This window comes from Felis catus, chromosome C1, assembly GCF_018350175.1.
Source record: "Felis catus isolate Fca126 chromosome C1, F.catus_Fca126_mat1.0, whole genome shotgun sequence".
Taxonomy (NCBI): Eukaryota; Metazoa; Chordata; class Mammalia; order Carnivora; family Felidae; genus Felis; species Felis catus.
The window spans coordinates 84,196,701-84,223,402 of record NC_058375.1 but is presented as its reverse complement, the minus strand read 5'-3'; the positions used below and the strand labels follow the sequence as shown (position 1 = coordinate 84,223,402).

General features: G+C 36.3%; 1 protein-coding gene across 12 annotated transcripts in view; it reads right to left on the bottom strand.

The window, feature by feature from the left end:
- The window catches only part of SNX7 (sorting nexin 7), a 311,909-nt gene that overhangs the window by 177,463 nt on the left and 107,744 nt on the right, over positions 1 to 26,702 (bottom strand). For all 12 annotated transcript variants that reach the window (XM_045036260.1, XM_045036251.1, XM_045036250.1 and 9 more), the window contains 2 exons: positions 21,359 to 21,558; positions 18,513 to 18,599 (listed from right to left, as the gene is read on the bottom strand). In XM_045036260.1, the coding sequence (XP_044892195.1) occupies positions 18,513 to 18,599; positions 21,359 to 21,558 (287 nt within the window). The remainder of the gene's footprint in view (positions 1 to 18,512; positions 18,600 to 21,358; positions 21,559 to 26,702) is intronic.

The following is a 26,702-nucleotide window of genomic DNA, read 5'->3' as shown; positions in this document are numbered from 1 at the left end:
CTTTGAATCTTCTGCACAACAGAGGCATAGTAAATGCAGATTGGACTGAGGAAGATTTATTTTGAAGTGCTTCCATGAGTCTTTTTAATATAAATCTTTTTAAAAGGAATGATGTGTCTCCTTAAAAATTAAAAAGGAAGTCAAGGTCTTTGACTCTTTAGATGTAATAATTTCCTGTATTCGTTTTGGAAAACCATAATCTAAACTTAGAAAAGCAATATGCTAGGGATGCTTGTGTGCCTCAGTCAGTTAAGTGTCTGACTCCTGATTTTGGCTCAGGTCATGATCTCCAGGTGCATGAGATAAAGCCCCACGTTGGACTCTGCACTGACAGCACAGAGCCTGCTTGGGATTCTCTCCCCCTTTCTCTCTTCCCCTCTCCCCTCTCAAAATAAATAAATAAACTTTAAAAGAAATAAAAGTAATATGCAATATTATCATTACATTTTACTGAGGTTAAATGTTATTTCAAAGCCAAAATCTAAACTTATGTCTTTTACAGACCTTTACAGGCTCCCCAATTTTCTGTCAAGAAATACTTTTACTTTATTCACTGCTTAACCAAACAGTGTCTCACATATTATCTCATTAAGCAAGCAAGAGTAAGGCTCTAGAGGTTTCAGTGACTTTTTTGTAACTTCTTCCTGGAACCTAGGTTCTCTAACTCCAACCCCCAACATACTACTAAATCCTATTTTGGAGTTTACGTGCACATGAACTTCAGAGAATGTACAAATAACTTACAGGGCTACCTACACACAGGAAATTCCATTTATACATAACTCTTTTTGTTAATTGACCTGTAACATAACCTTAGTTTCAGGTGTACAACATAATGATTCAGTATTTATACATACAGCAAAATGATCACCACAATTACAAATCTGGTTAACATCCATCACCATTCATAGTTACACACTTTCTTTCTTACGATGAGAACTTTTAAGATCTACTCTCTTAGCAACTTTCAAATATACAGAATCATTAACTACGGTTACTGTGCTGTACATTATATGCCCATGACTTATTTATTTTATAACTGGAAGTTTGTACCTTTTGACAACCTTATATTTAACTTTTATTCAATGTTTTAAAATTATGTGCATAGTTTATAATATAGATACAGTATACAAATTTAGCAGTATGAATTGATAATCTGTGAATTTAAAATGTACATATAGCAGGGTGGTATGCTCAGAAAGATTTAAGTGATGAAGCATGTGATCAAAAAGTCTAGTGACTACAAGTCATCTTTGCTGAAGTATTGTGTACATTAATTACACTTTTACTCAGGTGAATTCTGATGTTTCTTTCAGACATTCATCTCTTTTCCATTTGAATTCCTACCAAAGCTAAAACCTCCATTAGACATAACCTTTCCTCTTTGACCCAACCAACAAAACTACCATACATAAAAAACAACTCTTATAGTTGCAACATATTCTAAACCAGAGCTAGCCAACAGAACTTACTGTGATGACAGAAATGTTCTGCTCTAGAGTGTCCAGACAGTAGCAATAGCCACACCTGACTACCAAAACAGTTAGCTCAACTGAGGAAATGAATTTTAAATTGTATTTAATTTTAAGTAATTCCAATGTAAATAGCCACATGTGACTGGGTACTATACTATACAGAACAGCTCCAGAAAGCTGTGATTAATATAGCTGGAATAGCATTTATGCTCAAGTATATAAGTTAGAGGTTCTCTCCCCAAAAGGTATCTTTTAATAAGGTTTTACTTGTTTTCCTAAAAAGCCTCTCATACTATGGAATATTTTTTGAACTACTTCATTCTTTTTTAAAGTTTTATTTATTTTGAGAAAGAGAGAGAGCATGAGCGGAGGAGGGGCAGCAAGAGGGAGAGAGAATCCCAAGCTGGCTCTGGACGGTCAGCACAGAGCCAGATGCAGGGCTCAAACTCATAAACTGCGAGATCATGACTGGAGCTGAAACCAAGAGCTGGACACTTGACCGACTGAGCCACCCAGGTGCCCCAGTTTTTTTTTTTTTTTGAAGGTGACAACACAATAACTATTTCTAGAAAATGATTCATAATTCAAGTGTTTGATTATCATTACAAATAAGTATTTTAAAGTCTACTTTTAAAACACTGCAAACAGACAAAAAGCAACGAGTGAAGAGAGACAAGTCCCATCATACATAAAATATATTCTAAAACCTCCATTATTGAAACAGTATGGTTTTGGAGCTTAACCAACAGGCAGATCAAAGCAACATATAAAAAGGTCTTAAAATAGGTGCACATGAAAACAAAAACTATCAAAGGTAGCATATTTCACAGGTAGCATCAAAAATTACTGGGGAAAACATGATTATTCAATAAATAGTTTTGGCACAACTGGATAGTTACTTAGAAAAGTATATAGTTGAATCCACACCTCACATTCATAACCAGACTCAATTCCAATGGCTCAAAGATTCAAATATTAAAAAAAAGAAAACCACAAAAATTAACAGAAGAGACATGAGACAATATTTTAATTACCCTGAAGTAGGGGAGGACTTTGTCACATGTTCTTAAAACTAAAGTCCTTTAGAAAAAGATAGATAAATTTGACTTTATAAAAACTAAACATTTCTGCATAGCAGAAATCACTATAAAGAAAATTAAAATATAAATGACAACAAAAAAAGACTAAGAAGATTCCCTAATAATACCAAGAATAGAGAAAATCTAATGATCAAAAATAGAAAATCACCAAAAAGAAATACAATTTTACATGAATTGAATAAAATTTAACAAATTTAATAAAACTAAACATATAAAAATGCTTGATCCCACTCATCATCATATAAATGCAAATTAAAACTACTACTTTCCATTTATCAAATGGGAACATTGTAGTTTAACAATGATGAGCCTAGGGTGGAGGGTACAGGAGTAAACAAGCAATCAAAAACATCCTGGAGAGGGGCACCTGCGTGGCTTAGTCCGTTAAGCATTGCATGCTTGGTTTCCGCTCAGGTCATGATCTCATGGCTTCTTGGGGTCAAGCGCTGTGTTGGGCTCTGAGTTGATGGTGCAGAGCCTGCTTGGGATTTTCAGTCTCCCTTTCTGCCCCTCCCCTACTCATGCTATCTCTGTCTCTCTCAAAACAAATAAACTTAAAAAAAAAAAAGAAAAGAAAAAAGAAAAATCCTGGAAAGAATGTAAATAGCTCTCCCAGTGGAAAGCAATTTGGTGGTAATAATAATATCAACAATAATAACAGACTCTTTTAACCCTTTCTTTGTACCAGACACTATTTTAAACACCTTATTATATACATTAATAAATACATTTGGCCCTAGGAGCTAAGTACTGTTATTTCTGTTCTACAAACTAAGAAACTAAATCAAGGAAAAGAAGTTGACTAACTTGTCCAAGATTCCAACGCTTAGTAATGACGTATCAAAATTGACTAGCCTCTGATTCAGCAATTTAACTTCTAAGTATTTATCTATAGATCAACTGGTATACTTACAAAATAATATTTGCACAAGGTTATTCATGGAAGCATTGTTTATATCAGCAAAAGATTAGAAGTAAAGGGTCACCAGTAGCAGTCAGATTAAATAAATTCCGATACTTCCATACAACAGAATACTATGTAGCTATAAAAAGTCAGTGACTGTAATGATGCCCAAGATATATTCATAAAACAAAATGCTGAAAACTTTATAGCATACTACATTCATTAAGAAAAGGGACATCAGAATGCATTCTTGTATTTGTTGTACATCCATGGAAGGTTAGAAAAGTGGCTAACAACAGTAGGTACTTGTAACGTGGGTGGCAGGACCTGGGAGTCATAGGATATGAGGATGGGAAGAAGACATTTCATTAAATGTATGTTTTAAGACTTAGGAATTTTGAACCATGTGAAGGTATTACCTATTCAAATAAATCAGTTTCATTTTTTTTTAAACAACATCCTAATTTTTTATGTTTAGAGATAAAAAAACATACATGTTTGGGAAAACATGTATTTTGAAGTTCGTTATGATATATAAATGAGTACTGACAGTTGGAGATAATACCTATAGGGATATACCACACAGGGATTCAAAAGTAAGGCACAGAAACAGACACTAAGCTCCTTTTTCCTGATTGCTATCTAACCCTTCCAATGAAAAGGGATGTTAGATGATGCAAGAGAAATGTTAAAGATGCAAGTGAGAGTGGAAAAGGGTGATATTTCTACATTAACATATTATTTAGTTAGTTATTAATTCTAATATTCTTAATATTAGAAAACCACACATTCATATACGTATGTGATCTTAAATGTGTATAACTAAGTTAATCTAAATGTTAAACTACAAATTTGACATTGGACAAAAACCTTGCCTTTTAGTGAGTGGTCTTCGTTGAGAAACTTGTGTCAGGGTAGCCCTACATTTGCATTTCTACACGTGATAGTTATGACCATATCTGGTGTGTGTGCACGCCCCTTTTGTATCCTCATTTATGGACTACCCATACATGATGTATCCAGCATTTCCCCTGTGAAAAGGTCTTTTAATACATTAAAGATGTGTTTTGAATGGATTTCTCTGTCCTCTTTCGTACTCATTTCAGATTAAAAGCTTCTAGATCAGAGGGTCTCCTGGTAAGGGCAGACCCTCTGGAAGTTTGTATATTTTGAAAATGTCCCATTGATCCTGAACTCTTACCTCTTCCAGGACACACTGCTATTGAGAACCATGGACACACATTAGGGAAGAAATTGTGCCTCCTTAATTCATTTCACACCCTCTTTTTACTGCGAGATAAGCAAAGCAGGTCAATTAATACCATGAAAACTGCTGGTTCGCTGTGAAATAATACTTCAACTCTCCACTAACGTTTCGAAGCAGGAGTGGCAAATAGAATTTATCACACATGCAAACTCTAACTGATTGATATCGGTTATATGAAGCATGTTGATAAGCATCTTTTCAAATGTTGCCCTGGAATACAGTTTTATAGCTAATATAATCTAATTGGAATACAGTTTCTAGCACACATTCTGGAGTGCTGCTTTGACAACTCCAACATGTGCAATACTGAGCCAGTAACTTTACCTCTCTGTGCCTCAGTTTTCACGTTTGTAAAATGAGGAAGTAATAGTTCCTACTGCACTGTATTGTGTGAGACTTAAGTGAGATAATACAGATACAGCACTTAGAAGCACAGTAAGCGTTTAAAAAATGTTAACTATCATCATCATCATCATTTTTAGCGTAACATACAGATCTGGTTAAAATAAAATTCTATATGATAATTCCTTCAAAGAAAAGAAAGCATTTCAACTTTCTGAGATCATCACAACTCTGTATGTTTCAAAGTGTTTTCAAGTTGCAATTTCCAATGTATTATGAATTCTAAATATGATTTTTTGGAGGGATAAAAGGAGAAAGTGCTAAACTCTTAAAATTCTTTTCTGTTTTGATTTTAGTAGACAATGCTTGTTATTTGTCTTTAAATATTCTGAGCTTCTGCCCTACTCTCAGAAAAAAAAAAAAAAAATAGTGTTTACAAGAGACCAGGGTGTGTGGTGCCAGGTTATAGGTCTGGATCTGCTATTTAACTAGGTATATAACTGTGGACAAATCACTTAACCTTTCTTATGAAAATCCCCATTACTACCACCTTAGGTTATGACATCATCATCTTCCTACTGTACGGGGCTCTGCAGGTCTTTTTGTTTCCCATCCAGGAAACAGAGTGAGCATTTGAAAGCACCTACAGGTTCTTCCTTTTCCTTTCTCTTCCTGAACAATTCTGTCCTGAAACTTATTTGGTGGGATAGAGCAAAGCTGGTGTCCATGCTGATGGAGGAAGGGAGACAAAGTCATGGTGGCCCAGAGCAGGATATCAAAGCATCTGCAACATGACGAAGCAGTCCCTGCAGAAAGTAGTCTGGAATCGGAAGTAACAGCCCAGTCAGGTTGAGGACGGTGCCTTATTGCGGGGGAAGAAGAGGGCTGGCATGAGGAAACAGAATCCTGGAGTGTAAAGATGCTCTTGCATGGGTGTGGCCCAGCATACGGTGAAAAAAAAAAAAACAAGCGGAGTGAGGTACTTAGGAAAGAAGATGCCATGTGAGATTGGTTACAAACAAGGGATTGATCAAATAAGTAGATACCTGAAGGATAATGGGAACCTGTTTCTCATTGTCAGAAAGGGGACTACAAATAAGGATAGAATGAAAACTAGAGTGAACGCTTATGATACCGAATTTTAATTGGAGGCATTGGTATGAATTGTTTTCAATATATATAATTAGACAAATAAATACAGATCTAAAACTGGGGGGGGGTGCACCTGGGTGGCTCAGTTGGTTAAACACCCGACTTCGGCTCAGGTCACGATCTCACGGTTCATGGGTTTGAGCCCCACATCAGGCTCTGTGCTGACAGCTTGGAGCCTGGAGCCTGCTTCAGATTCTGTGTCTCCCTCTCTCTCTCTGCCCCTCTCCCACTCACATTCTGTCTGTCTCTCTCAAAAATAAATAAATGTTAAAAAAAAATTTTTAATGTGTGTGTGTGTCATTATACAAAGATATATTCCTTATCTCTATCAACTCAGGTCTTGGAAATAGTGACACCTCAATAGCAACAAACATATCTAACGCCAAGATCCTGTATTCTAAATATAATTTTTTCCACTAAAAGTAACCAAGGCTTGTTAGAGAAAAGGTTGATTCCAGGGCTGGGGCAAGAAAAGTACACAAAGAGGCTGAAATGTCTTGTTGTATGAGAAAGAATGATGGGAACGTGTCAAAAGGGGGAAAAAAAAAACAGCTTGAAGATTGCCCTGTTAGTCAAACTGGGCGCAGTCTGCGTGTCAAAACACACAGTGACAGTAACAGACCCACTGACTAACACAGAATACCACAAACACACACACAACACACACACATGTGAATCAACTGGAAGTTTAAAGTATGATAAGGAATAGTGTAATAATATAGTCTCAAAGTAGCTCCGCACAAAATGTTTATTACTTACAAAGGGAAAGGAGTGCAGAGCCTGAGCAGACATCACCTTAATCAAGTGATCAAAGAGGACATCATCATTAATGGGCCAAATAAGAATCCTATGCCACCCCACAGAGATCAATGAAAAGGCCACAGCATCACTTGAGCAATATTCCCGTCAAAGACTGATAACTTAAATCTAATCCTAAAGAAAAACCAAACAAGTTGGTATTGGAGGTGTACTACACAATAACTTGCCTCTAGGGTGTAATGGTCATGAGAGTCACGGAAAGATTAAAGAACTGCTCCAGACTGAAGCAGACATGTAACTAGATGCTGTCAACAACATTATAAAACACTGGCAAAATTTGAATGGCGTCTCAGCATTAGATGAGAGTCATGTTTCAATGATAATGTATGCATATTGCTAGTTGTATTATGGCTACGTAGAAGAGTTTCCTTGTTTGTGAGAAACATGCACCATCAAGGAGTCATGAGTATAAGGATTGCAAAGTACTTTCCAATGGTTCAAGGGGGAAAAAAAAAAAAGACTTTTGAGCTATACTTGCAACTTATCTTTAAGTCTGTCAAATAAATCAAGATTTTAAAAATTCCAAATTTAAGAGCACAGGACATTTCACATCATAAGTATTCCCTGCTTGGAACTTCTCGGTGGCTCTCGCGGCGACTAGAATAAAACCCAAGACCTAAGTTTTCTTACCCTGCTTTTTCAGTCCTCATTTCCAGACATTGCTTTATTCCAGCTACACTAGCTATGACTATGCTCCTGGAACATGCAGGGCTCATTCCCATTTCAGAGCTTTGCATGGATTCTTCTTCTTGGAACACTAGTGTCCAGATCTTGGAAAGATTGGTCCTTATCAGCATCTAGCTGTCCTTTCAATGTTACCTTTCAGAAAGGCCTTCTCTTCTCTTCCTTGTATCTCTATCACATCACCCAGCTTTATTCTCTTCATAATTTATTTATTATTAAATAAGCTAAATTTATTTAATTTGTTTATTAAACTATCGAAATCATTTATTTATTATTTTTTCTTTTATTTTCAGTATCCCTCAATTAGACCATAATTACCTTTAGGATAAGGGGCTTTGTCAGTCTGTCACTGCAATTTCCCCACAGCCAAGTGCTTGGACAGGGAGGCAGCTAGTAACTCTCGGCTGATTGGCAATCTATTCCTTGATTTTCTCATCTATAAAATGGGAATAAACTACTACCTACCTTATCGTGTTGTACGTTGAATAATATATGCAAATGATTAACACAGTGCCTGGCACACAATAGGTACCATGTAGATGTGAAATATACTTACACAAGGGAAAACACCAATTTGGATCTAGAACCTCTTTTAAAGTCCAATAAGTATCTCCTTCTAAATTTACCGCCCTATTGTCTATGATTTAATAGTGAGAAAATGCTTACTTTTCAAAGCCTAGAAATATAACAAATCAAAATGCACTTAATTTAGTGACAACAGCACTGCGCTGGAAGAAAAAACTACTGGTTCTATTCTTTGTGGAAATATATATATATTTTTTATTTTCAAAAGTGCCATTTAAATGATTCATACTTTGAATAATATGCTTTATGATACCATTATATATTCCCTAACATATTATTCTTTTATACTTTCTTCCTCTAACTTACCAAAATTTTTACTGACACAAGCTCTAGATTTACAAACATTAATTCATCTTCAAAACAATTTTCTTCAAAGTAAGCATTATTTCTGCATGTTCATGGATAAAGAATAATTAATGTCTGATTAAGGTCACAAGTTAAGTAAAAGTGAATCAAAGCCCTCTCCAGGCTTCAGACTCCCAGTGTGTTATTGCTCTAAGCATAATCAAATATTTATTGAGTGCCCAGGCAGGGCTGGGAGTGAAAGAGATATGTAAGACAGACCCTTAGGACACATTTCTTATTAACAAAAAGCCTAAATTAAAAGGAAATTGAATCTACTTTGAGTTTCTATATGGGACAACTGTTTAAACTATTATATCTATGGTGGGCAGAAGTCCACAAACAAAACCACAAACCCACAAGGGCACCATAAGTAGAATTTCTTAAATCCTGAGAAGAAATGACTAGAATTTTAAATCACTTCTCTTACTTATCCATTTGTTACTTTTTCTGTTGCGGTTAAGACAGTGGGGGGAAACATGTTCCTGGAGAAAGACACAGAGCTAACAATCTTCCTTTAGAAAATCATCCACAACAATGTTACACTGCCTCTGTTTTTCTACAGTCTTCCATTGTCTCTACCCTCCTTCCACCCTCACCCACCACAAACATACACAAGCCTTATTCATCAAGACTGTAAGTTTATGTGTTCTTTTTTCAAATAAGTAAACATTAATATGCAATACATTCCTTAAGCGAATTTCATAGGTAAAAATTCTGGAAATAATACAAGTTTTTCACTTCACCTCCAAGTATCTCCTAATTTTCTGAGTAACAGTTAACGTGAGTCAGTGATTAAGTTTGTATTCACAACAGACATGCTGGTGTTTGTGGATCCCCCCCCCCCAAAAAAAAAATAACTAAAAATGTTTTTTTTGGTTGCATATATATTATAAAAATGTGTTGATTTTTGAGGTGATTTGAAATACTTTACCTCTAGTCCTTATTTATTAATACGCTTCTCATCTGTGCCATATTAGATTTGAGATGGCTTCAAAATGTTTTCTCTACAACTAGCTTAAACACAGTAAGAAGATAAAGGCATTAGTATAAAGGGAAAATAAGAGTAGGGAAAAACCATGGTAAAGCCTGGGTAAGGTTGACACACAAAAGGCACAGTTACTTGCTAGAGAGAAGTGGATCTGAATTGGGGCTGTCAATAGCCTATGGCAAAAAGTGGGATGGGATCAGGTATAAAACCCAAGATGTGTATATGCTGAAAACAAGCTAATGGCTGAGGAAAATTAGATCCTCTTTTGCTGATGCTGAGACATAAATGAAACTTTTCTCAAGAATCCTCATAAATGAAAAATAAAATGTAGTTAGTGCTATTGACATTTATCATAAAGGATTTGTGGTTCTTCTTAGAATGTTCCTCGGTTATAAATAAATGGCATAACATCAGGTATAGGTTAGTTAAAATAATTCTATGGAGTCCAAAACACAACTTGTTGATAGTCTGTACAAATTTAGATACATTTTAAAGTATCTATTCAATTACCTAGAGTGACTAGGTGGGGCCAGTGAGAGCAGTCACTTTTTAGCCCAAGCTAATTGCTGCCTCTTTAAAAAAAATTTTTTTTTTTTACTGTTTATTTATTTTTTAAGAGACAGAGAGACAGAGCATGAGCAAGGGAGGGGGAGGGGTAGAGAGAGAGGGAGACACAGAATCTGAAGCAGGCTCCAGGCTCTGAGCTATCAGCACAGAGCCCGAGGAGGGGCTCGAACTCACAAACTGCAAGATCATGACCTGAGCCGAAGTCAGACACTTAACCCACTGAGCCACCCAGGTGCCTCCCATATACATATATATATACGCACACACACACACATATATATATACATATATATACATGTGTATATATATGTATATATATATGTGTGTGTGTGTGCGTATATATATATGTATGTACATATATGTACATGTGTATATATGTATATATATGTGTGTGTGTGTGTGTGTGTATATATATATATATATATATATTACATTGTGAAGGTCTAAGAAGCAAAATTATAGCTACCACTTACACTTTGATCTAGAAGAACAAAACACACAATGTCTACTTGAAAGAAAGTTCTTCTAATATTGCTTATAAAAATATTTACAATCTAACACTAATTAGGCACTGGGCTAAGAGTTTTCAGATGCAGATTTAAGAACACTCCAGGGAAGATATTCCCCACAACTGTTATAGTTGAGGAAATTAAGGCAAGGAGAGTGTAAGTAACTTGCCTAAAATGACACAGGCACACAGTGTGTGGGTGAAATCACATGAAACTCTGCAACCGGGTTTAAGAAGACCTCATATTAAATACTTTGCAGAGACAGCTCTACTTAAAAGTGGCAGGAGCATAAAAACAAATGACAGAGGGGAAAAGTAGTATGGCAGAATTTCTAATGGAGATCCTAGGCTCAACAGACTCTTATTGATAGGGTAGACATACCGTTTTACCATTGAATTAAATATCCATTAGCATCCTTTACAAGTTTATATAAATAGGAGTACATGTTTCTCCCCCACCCCACTCAAACCAATGATGCCCTGAATGAGAGGCCTGCCAATGAAGGTACAGAGGGAGAGGAATGCTAGGTACTGCCTGGTACTTTGTTCTGGGAGGAGAGGCTGCTGAGGGCCTTCTTGATTACATAGCCTCACCTATTCTCCCATCCCTAACTTCCACCCAGCTGTGGTATACTACTCCAACATGTCCCACACTGTATATTTGTGGCACATGCTTATTAGTTGTTTACCCAGAATCAATGCTGCACTCCTCTTCTTACTACCTGAAAGGGCCCCAATTTTTTCAGGTACTTGCATCAGTAGGCATACATACTGTTGCTTATCTAAGTCAGTTCTGATGGCTACATTCCCACTCCAAGTAACTGACTTGATCATGGATTTTTCACAACTCTGGCCAGGAAGAAATGAGGACAAGTCTGTTGGATGCCTTCTAGAATAAATTATAAAGTGAATACACAAGAAAAACGTTCCTTTTCCTTCCACTGGACAGTGTCGTGTCTTTTACCACTGGAGGAGTGTGGTATGTGTACATTTGTGTTCCTGCATGTATGGGAGAGACACACGCATAGAGGCAAACAGCCAAAAAAGAAGGACAGAGAGGAAATGAGATGCTAAGAAATGAGGCATATAGAAAGGAATAAATTTGTAAAAAGGTCAGGGGAGAGAGGTAAGACAATAAATATCTGAGAATAGGGTAGGTGACCTCCGCTCCCCTCCCACCACACACAAAAAAAGCTATGTCAATACTGTCATCTCCTAGAAGCTTAGAGGAAAGTCAATCTTTCTTTGTGCAGCATTTAGTACACTATCAAGAACATCTGAAAATTAATAGCCACTATTTGGGGATAAGAGCAAAATACCGGTTCAAAAATAGCAAGTCATACAGAGCAAGGACCAGCTTGAATAAATTTGGTATCTGTTTGCATCTACTGAATGTGGCTATATGCAAATGCAGATCATAATGATCTTATGAAAATGCATTTTTTTTGCTCACATAAATATACTGCTAAACAGCTATGCCATTATATCTAGATCCAACTTTCAGATTCAATGCACATATTGCTAAATGTCAAATGTATTCATATTCATTTATATTTGAATGCTGCTTTGAGTGGAAAACTATAAATCATCCATTCAAAAATAAAAACAAAAATAAAATGGAAATGCAGCATTATTTAGCACCACAGATGAACCCTTATTTATCTTGCAGTTAAGCAGTGAAGTGAATAAGCATTTTCAAACAGAAGTTCTGACTCTGAAATCTTAATAACTAAACTGCAAAAACCACAAGTTCCTCCAAATATCTGAGTTGTCCTCATTATCTCGGTTATTGCTGTACTTTTATCTCCATAGTCAAAATTCTCTTACTTTGACTGAACAATATGTATTTCATTGAGTATCTTCTGTATTGGAGCACATAATACAACTTTCGATTTCTCTTGAAATATTTTCTTAGCTATACTTATCTTAATTATTCTCCATCGGGCTGATTTTATAAATGCCTCATAAATGGAGACGTGGTTAAAAAAAATTGAATGACCCTAAATAAATCTGTTGAGTTCATCTTGTTGGCTCCATCATTTACCACCAGCCAAAGCTATATAAATTCCCTTTCCTTCTCCTCACCAGCTATTCCTTCTCCAGTTTTTAATACTGGAATATGTCAAGGCTCAAACCCACTAAGTCCTGGGACCTCTTTTTTCCCCACCCATTAGCGACTTCAACAAATCTCATGCTTTAAATACTATCGGCTAACATCTGCAAATACGTATCTCCAGCTGAATCCCTGCCTTGGCCTCTGGATTTTTATAAGGATTTTTCTATGTACCTCCTTATTCAAAATCTCCACTTGGGTATCTCATAGGCACATCAATCTTAAATGTCCACATCTGATTTCTTCATCTTCTCCACTAAACCTGTCCCTTCTAAAGTCTTCCTTGTTTCAATTAATGCCAATTCTTACCTTCCAACTACTCAGTCCCAAAACCTTGGTATCATCCTTAGGTGCTCAGAATCCACAGTTCTCCAAATAGCAAAGAGCTGTACCTTGAGAATGTACTTAGAATCTGACCACTTCACACCATTTTCACCCTGGTCCAAGCTATCATGTGTCACTGGGATTGTAAGAGCTGGTCTCCAGCTGGGGTGTTCTCCTATCCCATGCACACACCACATACACGTTATGTCCTATCTTTCCTAAGCACAGAAATTGTTTTATAGCTTATGTCTGAATGTGTTTCTCCTCAGTTCAGTCGTCTTCCTATTTCACTGAGACCAAACCTCATGATCTGACCCCTCTGACCTCATTTCTTCCAACTCTTTCACTTGCTCATTCTATTCCAGTAACACTAGTCTCCAGGCTTTTCCTGAAACATGCAAGCATATTTATACTTTGCACTTATTGACTCTGCCTGAAATGCTCTTCTCCCAGATATTCATATGGTTCAACATCTCACCTCTTTCAGGTTTTACTTAATCAACTTCTTGGTAGTACCTTTCCTGACCCCCAATATTAAATTGCACTATTCCCAAACACTCCCTCTTCTCCACACTTATCACTACAAGACAGTCAACTTAAATTTTAATTAATTAGTTATTTACAATTGTCTCCATCCACTAGAATGCGGGCCTGTTTTCTTGACTGCTATATCCCCAATGCTTGCAATGGTGTCTCTCTTATAGTAGATACTCAACCACATTTGCGGATAGCTTTCATTGAATATCTCTATCTCAAAGTTCATCTTATCATGACATAAAGTTGTAGATCTCTAATTTTTTCTCCCTTTTATATGCTATAATTTAGTCTATAGAGCCCTTATTTGCCCTAATTTTCTTTTCTTTTTTTTTTTTTTCATTTTTTAAGTAATCTCTCTATCCAATGTGGGGGTTCAAACTCACGACCCTGAGATCAAGGGTTTCGTACTCTACCTACTGAGCCAGCCAGGCATCCTTGCCCTCCCTGCAAACTAGCAATGTGAAGAGTCACTAACAACTTGAAACACTGGCTTCCCTTCCTTCTTAAGTGCTACAGATTCGATCTTTCACCTATATTTCTCTCAAATTTATTCTCATCTGCAACTCCACTACTACCTCGTCAGTCCAGGCTCTCACTGGATCCACACTGCACAAAGGATAAAGTCCATATTCCTCCTGCTGACAAATAGCAAGTCTCTCTTCCTATCTGACTATGCCCTTCTTTTACAGCCACATCTCATCTCCTCTGTATCTGTTCTCTATATATCAGCCTAGTTTTCTCATTTTGGCATGCTTTTTGAGCTTTTACTACTTTTCATAATACCAAGTCTGCATGAAATATGCTCCTTGCTCTCCAAGGAACAATGCTGAAGTCATTTTACAGGAGCCATCTCAAATATTACTTCTATAAAGTCATCAAAATAACAACAGCTAACAACCACTGAGTGCTTACTATGATTTAAATGATTTACTTCCATTGTTATCATTTAATCCTTAAACAAAATCTAATTAGAAAGGTACTACTAATTTCCCCAAATTATACATGATAAAATAAGGTTACAAGAAGGTAGGAAACATGTTGTAGGTCACAGACTTAATAAGCAGATGAGCTAGGATTGGATCCTAGGTCTAATTCCAAAGCCTAAATGTCAAAAATCTAAATAAACAGCTGAATCGACCTTTGAATAGGTATTCTCAAAGTCTTTACTGAGTTTAGGTCATTTTGCAACCATTAATTTTATTGTTGTGCGAGATAAGAACTACAAACCACAAACTCTGGGGTGCCTGGGTGGATCAGTCGGTTAAGCGTCCAACTCTAGATTTTGGCTCAGGTCATGATCTCATGGTTTGTGAGTTCAAGCCCTACATCAGGCTCCACGGTGGCAATGTGGAGGCTGTTTGGGATTCTCTCTCTCTCTCTGCCCCCCTGCAGCTAACTCTCTCTCTCTCTCAAATAAATAAACTTAAAAAAAAAAAAAACTCATAAACTGTAAGCTGTCACTTTACAACTACCCAGATAATGAATAAAATAATTCACTCTAAAACACTGTTTTGGTTTGCAAGAAAACACATCATTTTTGTGGGTATATTTTTGTGATAAGAAAGAGTAACAGTAATACCATTACTGTCAATTTACACATTTACAAAATTACAGGCAGGGTAAAAGACCAGAACCCTATTTTTGTATGCCACAAAGCCCACATAGAAGTCACCTGGTATGTCCAAAAGGACCTCTGGAATGTTACATCACTACTAATTTACTCTCCTAGTTTTTGCCCTCCTTGGTAAAACTTCATTTCACTGACCTTTTCATTGTGAGTTGCTTTGCTGGGTATGCATATAGCATCCCACCCAAAGGTGACTTTGAGGGAGCCTCTAAAGGCAACCCTGGCAGGTCTCCATAGAAATGGCCCCAGGGTTGTCTCCAAAATGGCCCTGCTTGAGTTGCCATGGTAAACAACCAGGCTAGATTGCTATATTCAGTTCTCTGCCAGGGTCGCTATGGTGACTGCAAAGGATGGCTCCTTGGAAGGACCTCACAAGGGCGCGTTTCCATGGTGACCCTATCCTGCATATTTCTAAGCAACTTCCCTTTGGTTGTTCTGTGACCAATCATGGCAGGTTCATTTTGAGAGTAACCCTGGAAGGTTTCTCCCAAAGATACCGTCATAACATACAGGGATTTGGAAGTGAGGCCTGTAAACAAACTGCTTGAAAATGTAAATGGTACCATTCATAAATCATTAAATTAGTCCTTATATGTTTTAGGAAGGATCTGTTTTGATGGCTAACAAAAAAAAAAAAAAAAAAAAAACACATTTGTAACGTCTGTTAAATGTGCCTGTTTCAAATCTTCATTTAAAATATCTTACAGAATATAATGCAGATAATTAAAGTTTCAAAGTTCCCCAATCTTACAACATAGCGGATAACTAGGTAAAAAATACTTTATAGTGGATATGACACATACACATAAAATGAAATCATAAATACAGATGGATCATTAGGTTATAATGAGATATCAAGGAAATTTTTATAGAGCAAAAGACAAAATATTTGCAAGTCAAATGAAAAAAAAATGTGTTTTTTTAGTTGAGTTGGGAAAGCCTAGCCATATTTGGGCCCAAGCTATTTTTTCCTGTATTTTTGTGGCTGGAACCATCTCAACTACTCTTCCTTTCAATTTAAAATATGAATATAAACCATTCTGAACAGATGCTTGATTTTTAAGCCATTTAACTATTCTCCTGAAACTTTAAAATACTGTACTTTTTCTAGTATTTAGTCAAGGGCAAATTTTATCTAATTGCTAATTTCAGTATCTTTTTTTTTATTAAAAAAAATTTTTTTAACGTTTATTCATTTTTTGAGACAGAGAGAGACAGAGCATGAATGGGGGAGGGTCAGAGAGAGGAAGCCACAGAATCTGAAACAGGCTCCAGGCTCTGAGCTGTCAGCACGGAGCCTGACGCGGGGCTCGAACTCACGGACTGCGAGATCATGACCTGAGCCGAAGTCGGCCGCTTAACCGACTGAGCCACCCAGGCGCCCCAGCTAATTTCAGTATCTTTAAAAATTAACAAATAAAAAGAATCCACAGTTCAAAAGATACAATTATAATTTCTGCACATGTGCCCACTTTTTGTTCTTGCCAAGTGACTCTTTAAATTTATACACACACACACACACACACACACACACACACACACACCCCTACCTTATTGTGAAGAAAAGGTTAACCTTGGTTTTCCTCTTTTTTCTCCTAATCTTGAGTACTAGCTCCATTGGCTCTCCATTTTCCATTATTCATTTTCTCTCTCAGATGCCATTCTCCTATTCTGTCCACTACAGCCCACCACTGCCCATTCACATTCCACTCAGGAGAATGAACTTGAGTTTGAAAAACAAAAATAGTCTAGAAAAACAAGGATATTCATAGTCCCTTCTTAGTGAAGTCTCAGTGTTCTACACAAAGTCTGAATTTGTAGAGACTTCTTGCTTTAAGCCTTCAGTGTGTTTTTGTGAATCAGAGTAGTCACTGCCATTTTCATTCATTCATTTATTCACTAAATATTGATTGATTGATTGATTGATTGATTACCAAGTATAAGGCACTGTTTTAGGGGCTGAGAGCACTTCAGGGAACAAATAAAAAATTCCTGGCTTTAAGCTGCATACATAATGGACTGGGGGAAAGAGAAAGAAAGACAATACAAAGAAAACCAGTAACTATGAAATCCTATCTTCTGTTAGAAAATGATTAAAGTAAGGGAGAAAATTAAAACAGAGAAGAGGGAGGCTGAGTCCCAAGCCAGGCTGGGATGGGGGCTAGGATACTACAGACAAATGGGTGGTTTCAAGAACTCCCCACTCACCTGTCATATGCACACTCAATATCATACTCATTACTGGCAAAATCCTTAAATTAAAGATAAAAAGAGTAAGAAGGTCTGCTTCATACAGAACTCAGGAGAAGTTAATCAAAGTAATACTCAATTTTCCCCACATCTATACTTGCTCTCTGGGAGGCAGCAGGCTCTGAGGATGGCAAGTGATACCACCACCTCCAATCCAACTTCTGCTTCAAGAACTATATGAACTTGGGCAAGTTACTCTACCTTGAAAGCCTCTTTCTCAATTTTAAAGTGAGAAAAATAATTCCAAGCCGAAAGTAGTACCCTGAAGAGACGCAAAGACAATAAAATATAAACACTAAAATATTGTGGGTGATAATATAATGTCTGGAATTTACATGGGAACATTTCAGAAAAAAAAAGGTGAGGAAAGAGAAAGATGAAGAAAATTGGACAACATTTTGGACATTAATGATGCCCAGTGATGGGTACACGAGTTCATCATATCACTTTTTATGTTTGAAATTTTCCATTAAAATGTATTGCAAGGAAAGGACAAAACTTGAAATCAAAGACACTTCCTCCATAAAGGTTTTTAAAATAACTAGAAAAAAGTGTATAGGAACACCGACCTACTTTATATAACCGTTTGCTTATAAAATGAGCAAAAAGTGGATTTATTTACTGAGTGCTCACTAACCTTCTGGAAAAAAATACTAGGCTTTCCATACCTTCTTATAATATTCTAATTAAAAAAAATTAACTTCATACTTTACTTATCATAAGAGACAATGTAAGACAGGCAGAAAAGCATCATTGTTAAACTTGTAGATTCACTGGGTAGTCAATGTATAATTTGTTTTCTAGAAGAAAGTTTAGTATCATCTACTGAATCCTTAAAAGCAACACACAATGGAGCTTTACACAGCTAATAAACATTTTAGAATATGAATTCTATATGAGTGTATCAAGAAACTTAAAAACTTACCAGATCCGTATCTGCCTTTTTATAGGTCAAAGCTTCCACTTTGGAATCCAGTTCTGCTTGTATTTGGTCTCTCCTTTTCATAACACCCTTCATATCAAAACACAGGGATGGAATAAGTTGTACTTTGTTTATAATATTTTTATGAAAAAAATATACATTTTAGAATCTAAATGGCATCACTTCCCAACTCATCAGTCATTTGGGGATATAATGACAAACAAATTTGTTTAATCTCTAAAAGTTAAACTGAAAGCAAGTATGTAAGAGAATTTTCTTCATAAACTTTTTATGAGTTTTCCCAATGCACATTTTGCTGGAGCACTCTAGACACATACAGTTCTTCAAAAAGAGAAAAAAACAAAACAAATAATCAATCAAAAAATCAGTGGGAGCACTGAAAATATATACTATGGTGTAATCTGGTGGCAGTTGAGAGGTCACACGGGCCTCTCACCTAAAGTGTCTATAATAATTTGCAGCACACTTATTCGATTCCAAAGACATGGTTAATTAAAGAGTTTTTAATTACAGTGGGGAATCAGAAAACTGAAGTGTGAACTCACATTTTGAGATTTTATTTTAGCTTAAAATATATAAATATTAGTCAATTAGCCAAGCTTTTGATGAGAAATTATAGCCTCTTCTCTGAGAAGAGTTCCATCCTGTTTTCTCAAATAACCATGAATTCACGTTTCGGTATTCTTAAACTTTAAAACACCCTTGTGAAGGAATTTGAGTGCAGATTTCACCTTCATCTTTTATAATGTTTGCCAGCCTTTTACAATGTGTTTCCCCTGGTGACTCATTTTTCTCCCAAGACCTGCTACTTAGGCTTTATAGACACAACGACTCTTTTTATTTGTACTCATCTTTCACAGGTTTTCAAAATATTATTGAAATCATAAAATTGTGATAATGAACACAAGAGGCCTAAAGAGGTTAAGGAAAAAGTTAAGCTAACTCCAGGTAAGTAAAAAATTCAAACAGAAAGGGTGAAAGTACAGCATATATGAGAAAAGCCTTTATGAGGCATAGGTCTTTCAGGTGTTTTCAGGGGAAGGGGAGAACCTACCAACAAATCAGTTAAATGGAGGCAAGATAATTTGACAGAGTATGTGGGAACTGAGAGGCAAAGGATAAAAAGCATCCTCAAAGTTACTCAGTCTAGTTTTGTGCCCGGCGGAATTACTCCTAAAACACTCAAAAGAGATAAGCTTTTCTCCTGTTTTCAAAGAAATCAATAGAAAGTTCAGGTAATTACTACATATCTTTTATATTAATTTCAGTGTTTCATTACCATTAATATCGGGAACCCCTTCCTATCTCTAACCCAAATGACACATACTACAATTTAGTCTCATTTATTTAAGGTCTATTTTCATAAATATGAAGTACTGTGCTTCACATAGGTAGAAATATTTTAAGTAAGAGTTTGCTTCAGAAGACAACTAGTAAGATTACACAAGTTTAATCATTTTGTCAAGGTCTATACTTCATCATTTTAGCTCACATTGAAGAAAACATTCCAATATAAAACACAGCCAGAACTGCAATATAAATTGCTACTGATTATGCTTTAGGAGTCTACAAAGTAATATAATCAAATGAGAACCTATAAAATAATTCTTCTGGTTGCTATTATAATTTTTCCACACCTTTAATGATATATGACTTAAATTACATAATTTTCATCTTGACATAATAAAGAGAAAAACACATCTAATTAAGGGAGAAGAATATACTATTTTTAATTATACAAATCAGATCTCTTTGAACAACCACACAAGGGGGCTATCAATAATGAAGTAAAACAATGAAATGTAGCCAAGGAAATTGATGGAGACAAGGAGGAGACTCCTCAGCAGTGAAATGTTAGAGGCCTTTGGGAAGCAAGAAGTGTTTGTTTATAGAAGACCCTAATAAAGTCAAGTAACAGCAGCAACATGAAATATCTACAAAATATTTAATGACTGTAAAAGAAAAACCTAACCGTGAGAAAGAGGCAGATCTCATGCTGAAAGGCTAAGAGAGCTTTTCTTACCAAGACAGAAGCAAAATTAAAAAAAAAAATCCCCAAACCAAGAGTACATGAAAACAGACACGGCTCCAAATATAAATAGCAGAAGAAATGGACTATATCTGAATGCAAGTGGGCTCCTTCTCCCATTGCCACGCTAAAACACAACAACCCTGAGGGTATCAGTTTGTGCAAGGTGCTGTGAGCAGAACATAATACAGGATGAAAAACATTAACTTTGCAGATAGCATTGCTAAATCCCAAATATCTGGAAACCTTAACTTGAACTGAGGAGGTTAAATACAAAACTTTGATATAAGAGGAATAAAAGCCTTTGCAAATAGTGAAAGAAAACATTTTAACTTGAAGGATTTCTTTTTAGAAGCATCCAGAAGACAGAACAAACATCAAAATCCTACTCAAGTACTTTGTACATAATGATAGTAAATACATTGCTAAATCAAATGTACCTAGAAGGGGTAAAAGAACTCTTTCATGAAAAGAAATCTCTAAAGCACTAAAAATTTTTTAAGTAAAATTTTAAAGGCTTGGAAAAATGAATCATATTCTCTATATAAATCTTGACTGAAGATGTTTCAAATCTATGTGTAATGTACATTATTGTGGCTATTGAGTATTCCTGTCTTTTATTAACATATACTTCTACTTGTCATATCATTCACATAGTGAACTAATATTTATTGAGCATCTATATGCAAAGCATTCTGCAGGATGGGAAAATAGTGGTGAAAAAAACTGAAATAGAAACTACCTGTATAAAGCTTATAATCAGGTCAGGGACTAAGGTAAAAGTATAAGGTGTTCTTACCATTAACATTTCACTATAAAGCACATACTCATGTACTACAGGAAGCAGGGCCTCTGAGAGTCCAGACATCCGTTTTTCAGTGGCCTTAGAGCATTTGTCAATGCAGCTGGCAATCCCTTTTAGAGTATCAACCAGATCTTCTTCTGACGCTGACCACAGAATATGAATTGGGCCATATTCTTTCATTTCATCAGAATATTCTAAAAACAAAAATTAAGCTCCTCAATTTACAGAAGTTTTAAAAACCTGTGAATTATAGACAGTAAGAAAAGACCTTATTTTTCTCATCGTGCATATGTTCTTCTAAATGAACATAAGAAGATGGCTATCAACTTTCATTAAATTGGCAGCGATTCCAATCCACTCGGGTCAGTCCTTGAATGACTACTGTCTATGTGCAACCAGCAATAGCATCCTTTTTCATTCTCTAAAGTATCCTGGCTTGGAAGACAGATTATACGATCACCATATCTATCATGGAACTCTGCCTACCAAATAAACTACACCTGAGTGTCTCATAGGCAACATTACCTAAACAAGCTTGTCTTCTTTCTCCCCTTCTCCTGATTACATATCCTACCTAAGAGTAATTGTTTCCAGTGATCTCAAAGCAAAAATGGGTATCATCCTATACTCATACCTGCACAGAGCCAATCACCAGTTTCAATATTTCTTAATACTTATCTATCCATCTGTCTATCCATCCATTCATCCATCTATTTTTCTTTTTTTTTTAATTTTTTTTTCAACGTTTATTTATTTTTGGGGCAGAGAGAGACAGAGCATGAACGGGGGAGGGGCAGAGAGAGAGGGAGACACAGAATCGGAAACAGGCTCCAGGCTCTGAACCATCAGCCCAGAGCCCGACGCGGGGCTCGAACTCCCGGACCGCGAGATCGTGACCTGGCTGAAGTTGGACGCTTAACCGACTGCGCCACCCAGGCGCCCCATCCATCTATTTTTCTACCTATCTACCTACCTATCTATCCTTATTTCCACTGTTATCAGCTCATCAGTGTCTGTAATGTACACTTCTGTAAGGGACTTATAACTATTCTTCCTCTTTCAATTTTTGTCACAGTATATAACACTGAAGCTTCTTAGCTAAATTAGAAAGTCCCTACATTGTCTCTCTGGGTCCAACTCTTGAGATTCTTCCTCCAAAATAGTTCAATTCAGGCCATGATAATTACTCATTCATAACTATCTCTTGATTTCTCCTCATTTAAACATTACACATACCCCTTTGCCTTGCCCTTTACCATTTCTACCATTTGCCAAACTACTTCTAATCCTTTAAATACTAGCACAAATACTAGTAAATACTAGTACAAATAAATTCCTTCAGATTCTGTTCCAAAACATTGTATATGCTTTGTCCCCAATGAGCTGATCATAATTTTACACTTCTATTAAAGCCTATCATAATTTTATACTTGTATTATCCCATTCTATTATAATTGCTTGCATAAATCATATGCTCCTAGGCCATATGCTCCTTAAAACAGGGGCTGGGTCTCATTTTCTTTTATCTCAAAGCCTGATACAGAATGTATTCAATAAATATTTTTGTATTAGTGAATGAACAAAAGACTATGCAATGCTTGATAAGCCATTCATTCAAAAATTTGTATTTCATTTCAAAATCTGAATATTTTTACACTTTTGCGTTTATAGTATCATCCCTCTTTTTTTTAAAGTTTATTTATTTTGAGAGAGAGAGGGAGAGAGAACACATGCATGTGCAGGGGGAAGAACAGTGAGAGAGGGCAAGAATCCCAAGCAGGTTCTGTGCTGTCAATGCAGAGTCCAACACAGGACTTGATCCCAAAAACCATGCGATCACTACCTAAGCCGAAGTAAAGAGTCAGACACTTAACCAACTGAGCCACCCAGGCACCCTGATATGCTATCATCTTTCAAAGATGGCTTTTTATGGTAGAGAATGTAGAAGTAGTGAATATTTTTTCTCTAACATCCATCAAATACGATGAAATTCTCTCTATATTTAATCATCTTAATACTCATTAGAGTTAGTTGAAATCTGGCATATTCCTCTAAATTAAACTATTAAAATGTCAAAAGTTTGTATGATCAAATAAACTGAAATAGATTAACAAAACTTAAGACACTGGAAATATCAGTTGTTACCAAATAAAGGTATCAGATTTAATAATCACTAGAGCCTTTCCAACTGCACCCACCTAATCTAGGCCTATCCTTTGTTTTAAATAATGGCCACACTACACTAGCATTTCTAGAAAAGAAAAATGTTCTCCCTTATCTCATTTTCTCAATTTGTGTATACATAAGTGTGTACCATTGAACCTTTGTAACATACATTCATTCATTTATTTGTTTATTTAAAGTTTATTTATTTTGAGAGGCAGAGTATGAGCAGGGAAGGGGCACAGAGAGAGGGAGAGACAGAACCCCAAGCAGGCTCTGTGCTGTCAGCACAGAGCCCGATGTGGAGCTCAATCCCATGAAACGATGAGATCATGACCTGAGCTGAGATCAAGAGTTGGATGCTTAATCAGTTGAACCACCCAGGTGCCCCTGCAATATTTATTTTTCCATAGAGAGCTTTTATAAAATTCTAAACTGTGCTTACACAGCTCTCTGATTACATTTGTATGCAAACACTTACTGAGTTGCACTGTAATTTGTCTATTAATATATGTCTCCCCAACTAGACTCTGAGCTCAAGGACAGGTACCAACTTACTCCTCCTTTAATCTCCAGCACAGAGAAGCAGTGCAGCATGTGGTCAGTACAAATGTGACAAATAAACTGGGGAGCACAAGATATAATAAGATCAAAGAAAAACCTTGAAAAAAATTTTTGAATAGAAACCACTAGTTGTGATCACCATACTTTCATGATTTGAATATGAATGAAATATCCTATATAGCTTAGGCTCCCAAGCTACAAAATAAAACATTCCATCATCTTCAAAGGAATCTGACAAGTGGGCTTCACACTCAAAAAGCAGAAATCCCTCCAGTTTGGGTCAGTGGCAATCATGCCCTGAAAATCAGAACTCAAATTTACAAAGTCTGTCATCAAATCCACTTTTCCTTCTGAACATTTCACAAACATTAGAGTATACCGAAGATTTTAAAACTATTTCTTTGCACCAGCAAATGTAAAGCAGCATACTGATGTTCTACAAAACTCGTAGGTCTCAAGAGTTTCCAGGAGCTTCTCTGAATTGCTATTCCACTTAACTATGCATCAAGAATATTCTTACAGGATTGGAATTGTGGAATACAGTTAAAACAATTAGCCTCTTGAGATTTAAAAAAAAAAAAAAAGACAAATGATAAATAACAAGGGTGGACCAATAAGTCCTAAAAGAAATTATTAAACTATATTCAGTCACCACAATGACATCACCAAGTGTCAATGCATGGAAAAAAAAAAAAAAAAAAACATAGAGGGAAATGTACATTCAGCTATGACAACTTTTTCTATATTTCTTTTAACAACCAATCACTAATAATAAAGCGAATTTTCCTACCACCAAATCATATGTTCATTCTTTTTTCAATCATTGAACAGCTTTTGTTGAGCACCTACTATGTGCTAAGCACTATCTAGATACTAAAAATAAAACAAATCTTTTCCCTTCTTTTCCTCATAGAATTTACTATTTAATAGGGGACATAAAAAATTTAAAAAAAAAATAAATCATTGGGGTGCCTGGGTGGCTCAGTCGGTTAAGCATCCGACTTCAGCCCGGGTCACGATCTCGCGGTCCGTGAGTTCGAGCCCCACGTCAGGCTCTGGGCTGTTGGCTCAGAGCCTGGAGCCTGCTTCTGATTCTGTGTCTCCCTCTCTCTCTGCCCCTCCCCCGTTCATGCTCTGTCTCCCTCTGTCCCAAAAATAAATAAACGTTAAAAAATAAAAAAGAAAAAAGAAAATAAGTCATCAATATAGAGACTTAAAGTAGTTCATCTCTAAAACCAATTTATATTAGGAAGTATATTCTTTGACTTGGCCACCTAGTTCTAATGTAGTTAAATGCAATTAGAAAATTAGCAGAAAGTCATCATGGAATTGGAAAAAAATCATCATGGAATAAAGTCTAACTTCTTTTTTTTTAAGGTTATTATCATGTTGCTATTTTATTTTTAAATGTTTATTTAATTTTGAGAGAGAAAGAGCACAAGTAGGGGAGAAGCAGAGAGAGAGAGAGGAAGACATAGAACCTGAAGCAGGCTCCAGGCTCTGAGTTATCAGCGCAGAGCCCGAAGGGGGCTTGAACTCACGAACTGTGAGATCATGACCTGAGCAGAAGTCGGATGCTTAACTGACTGAGCCACGCAGGCCCCCCTGAAGTCTAACCTCTAAAGTAAAATAAAAATAAGAAAATTGAAAAAAGGAAATGTTGACATAAAATAGGAAGAAGGACCTAATTTCCAATATATAAATTTCTCTGCCATGCTTGTACAGGTGTAATATAGAGTACTTTTTCCAAAAAAATCATGGAAAATGTGGAAACCCTATTTTCTGATACATCACTCCTTTGATTTTAAGCTATGATCCACATTGTACATTTAAGACCAACTTCATACAACTACAAAATCTTAAGCTCAGGGCTTACTTTGCCATTATTACTTATAAATGGGAACAAGAACAGCTAATAATTGATTAAAACAAATGGGGACTGGTCATGACTACCTTCAAAATCATATAGAAATCAAAAATTTTCTCAATATATCTGGGTATAAGCCACACATGAAGGTGAAATTCTATCTTAATGTTATGTGATACCTCATGTAAGGAGCTTGGAAACCACTACTCAGTCTGAACAAGTAAAATGCTGAATAGACTGAAAAATGAACAACTTTTCTTGGATCTGCAAAACAGGGGAGGACACAGGAAAAACCACTGCCCTCACGACTGGGAAGACAGATGAATACAAGGAATTGTGGGTTACTGGGCACACACTAAAGAGCAGAAACCACCTCTCACCACCCACTGCTGGGGTAGGGAGACTGGAACTGTAATTGATGAACCGCTGGAGGCTCAGTGTAGACAACTTTAAGAGTTAAAAGCCCCAGGGGGAACCCAGTCATGGGGTCAATATTGTGAGATTTACCCCCAGAAGCTCAACTAGGTTCACTGTAAATATGGAATAAAAACTACTCCTGCTTCTTACAGAGGAGAATTTTGAAAGAGCCAGAGCACTCTGCTCTTCTTAACAAAGGCCTGCCCTCAGAGGAAAATAGTTAACCAGAGCCTAACCTGCTCAGGTATCGTCGGAGACTAACTTAGAGAAAGGGAAATACTCAAGTCCAGCCGACTCTGGCCACTCTGACCCAAGTAAGCAAGGAGA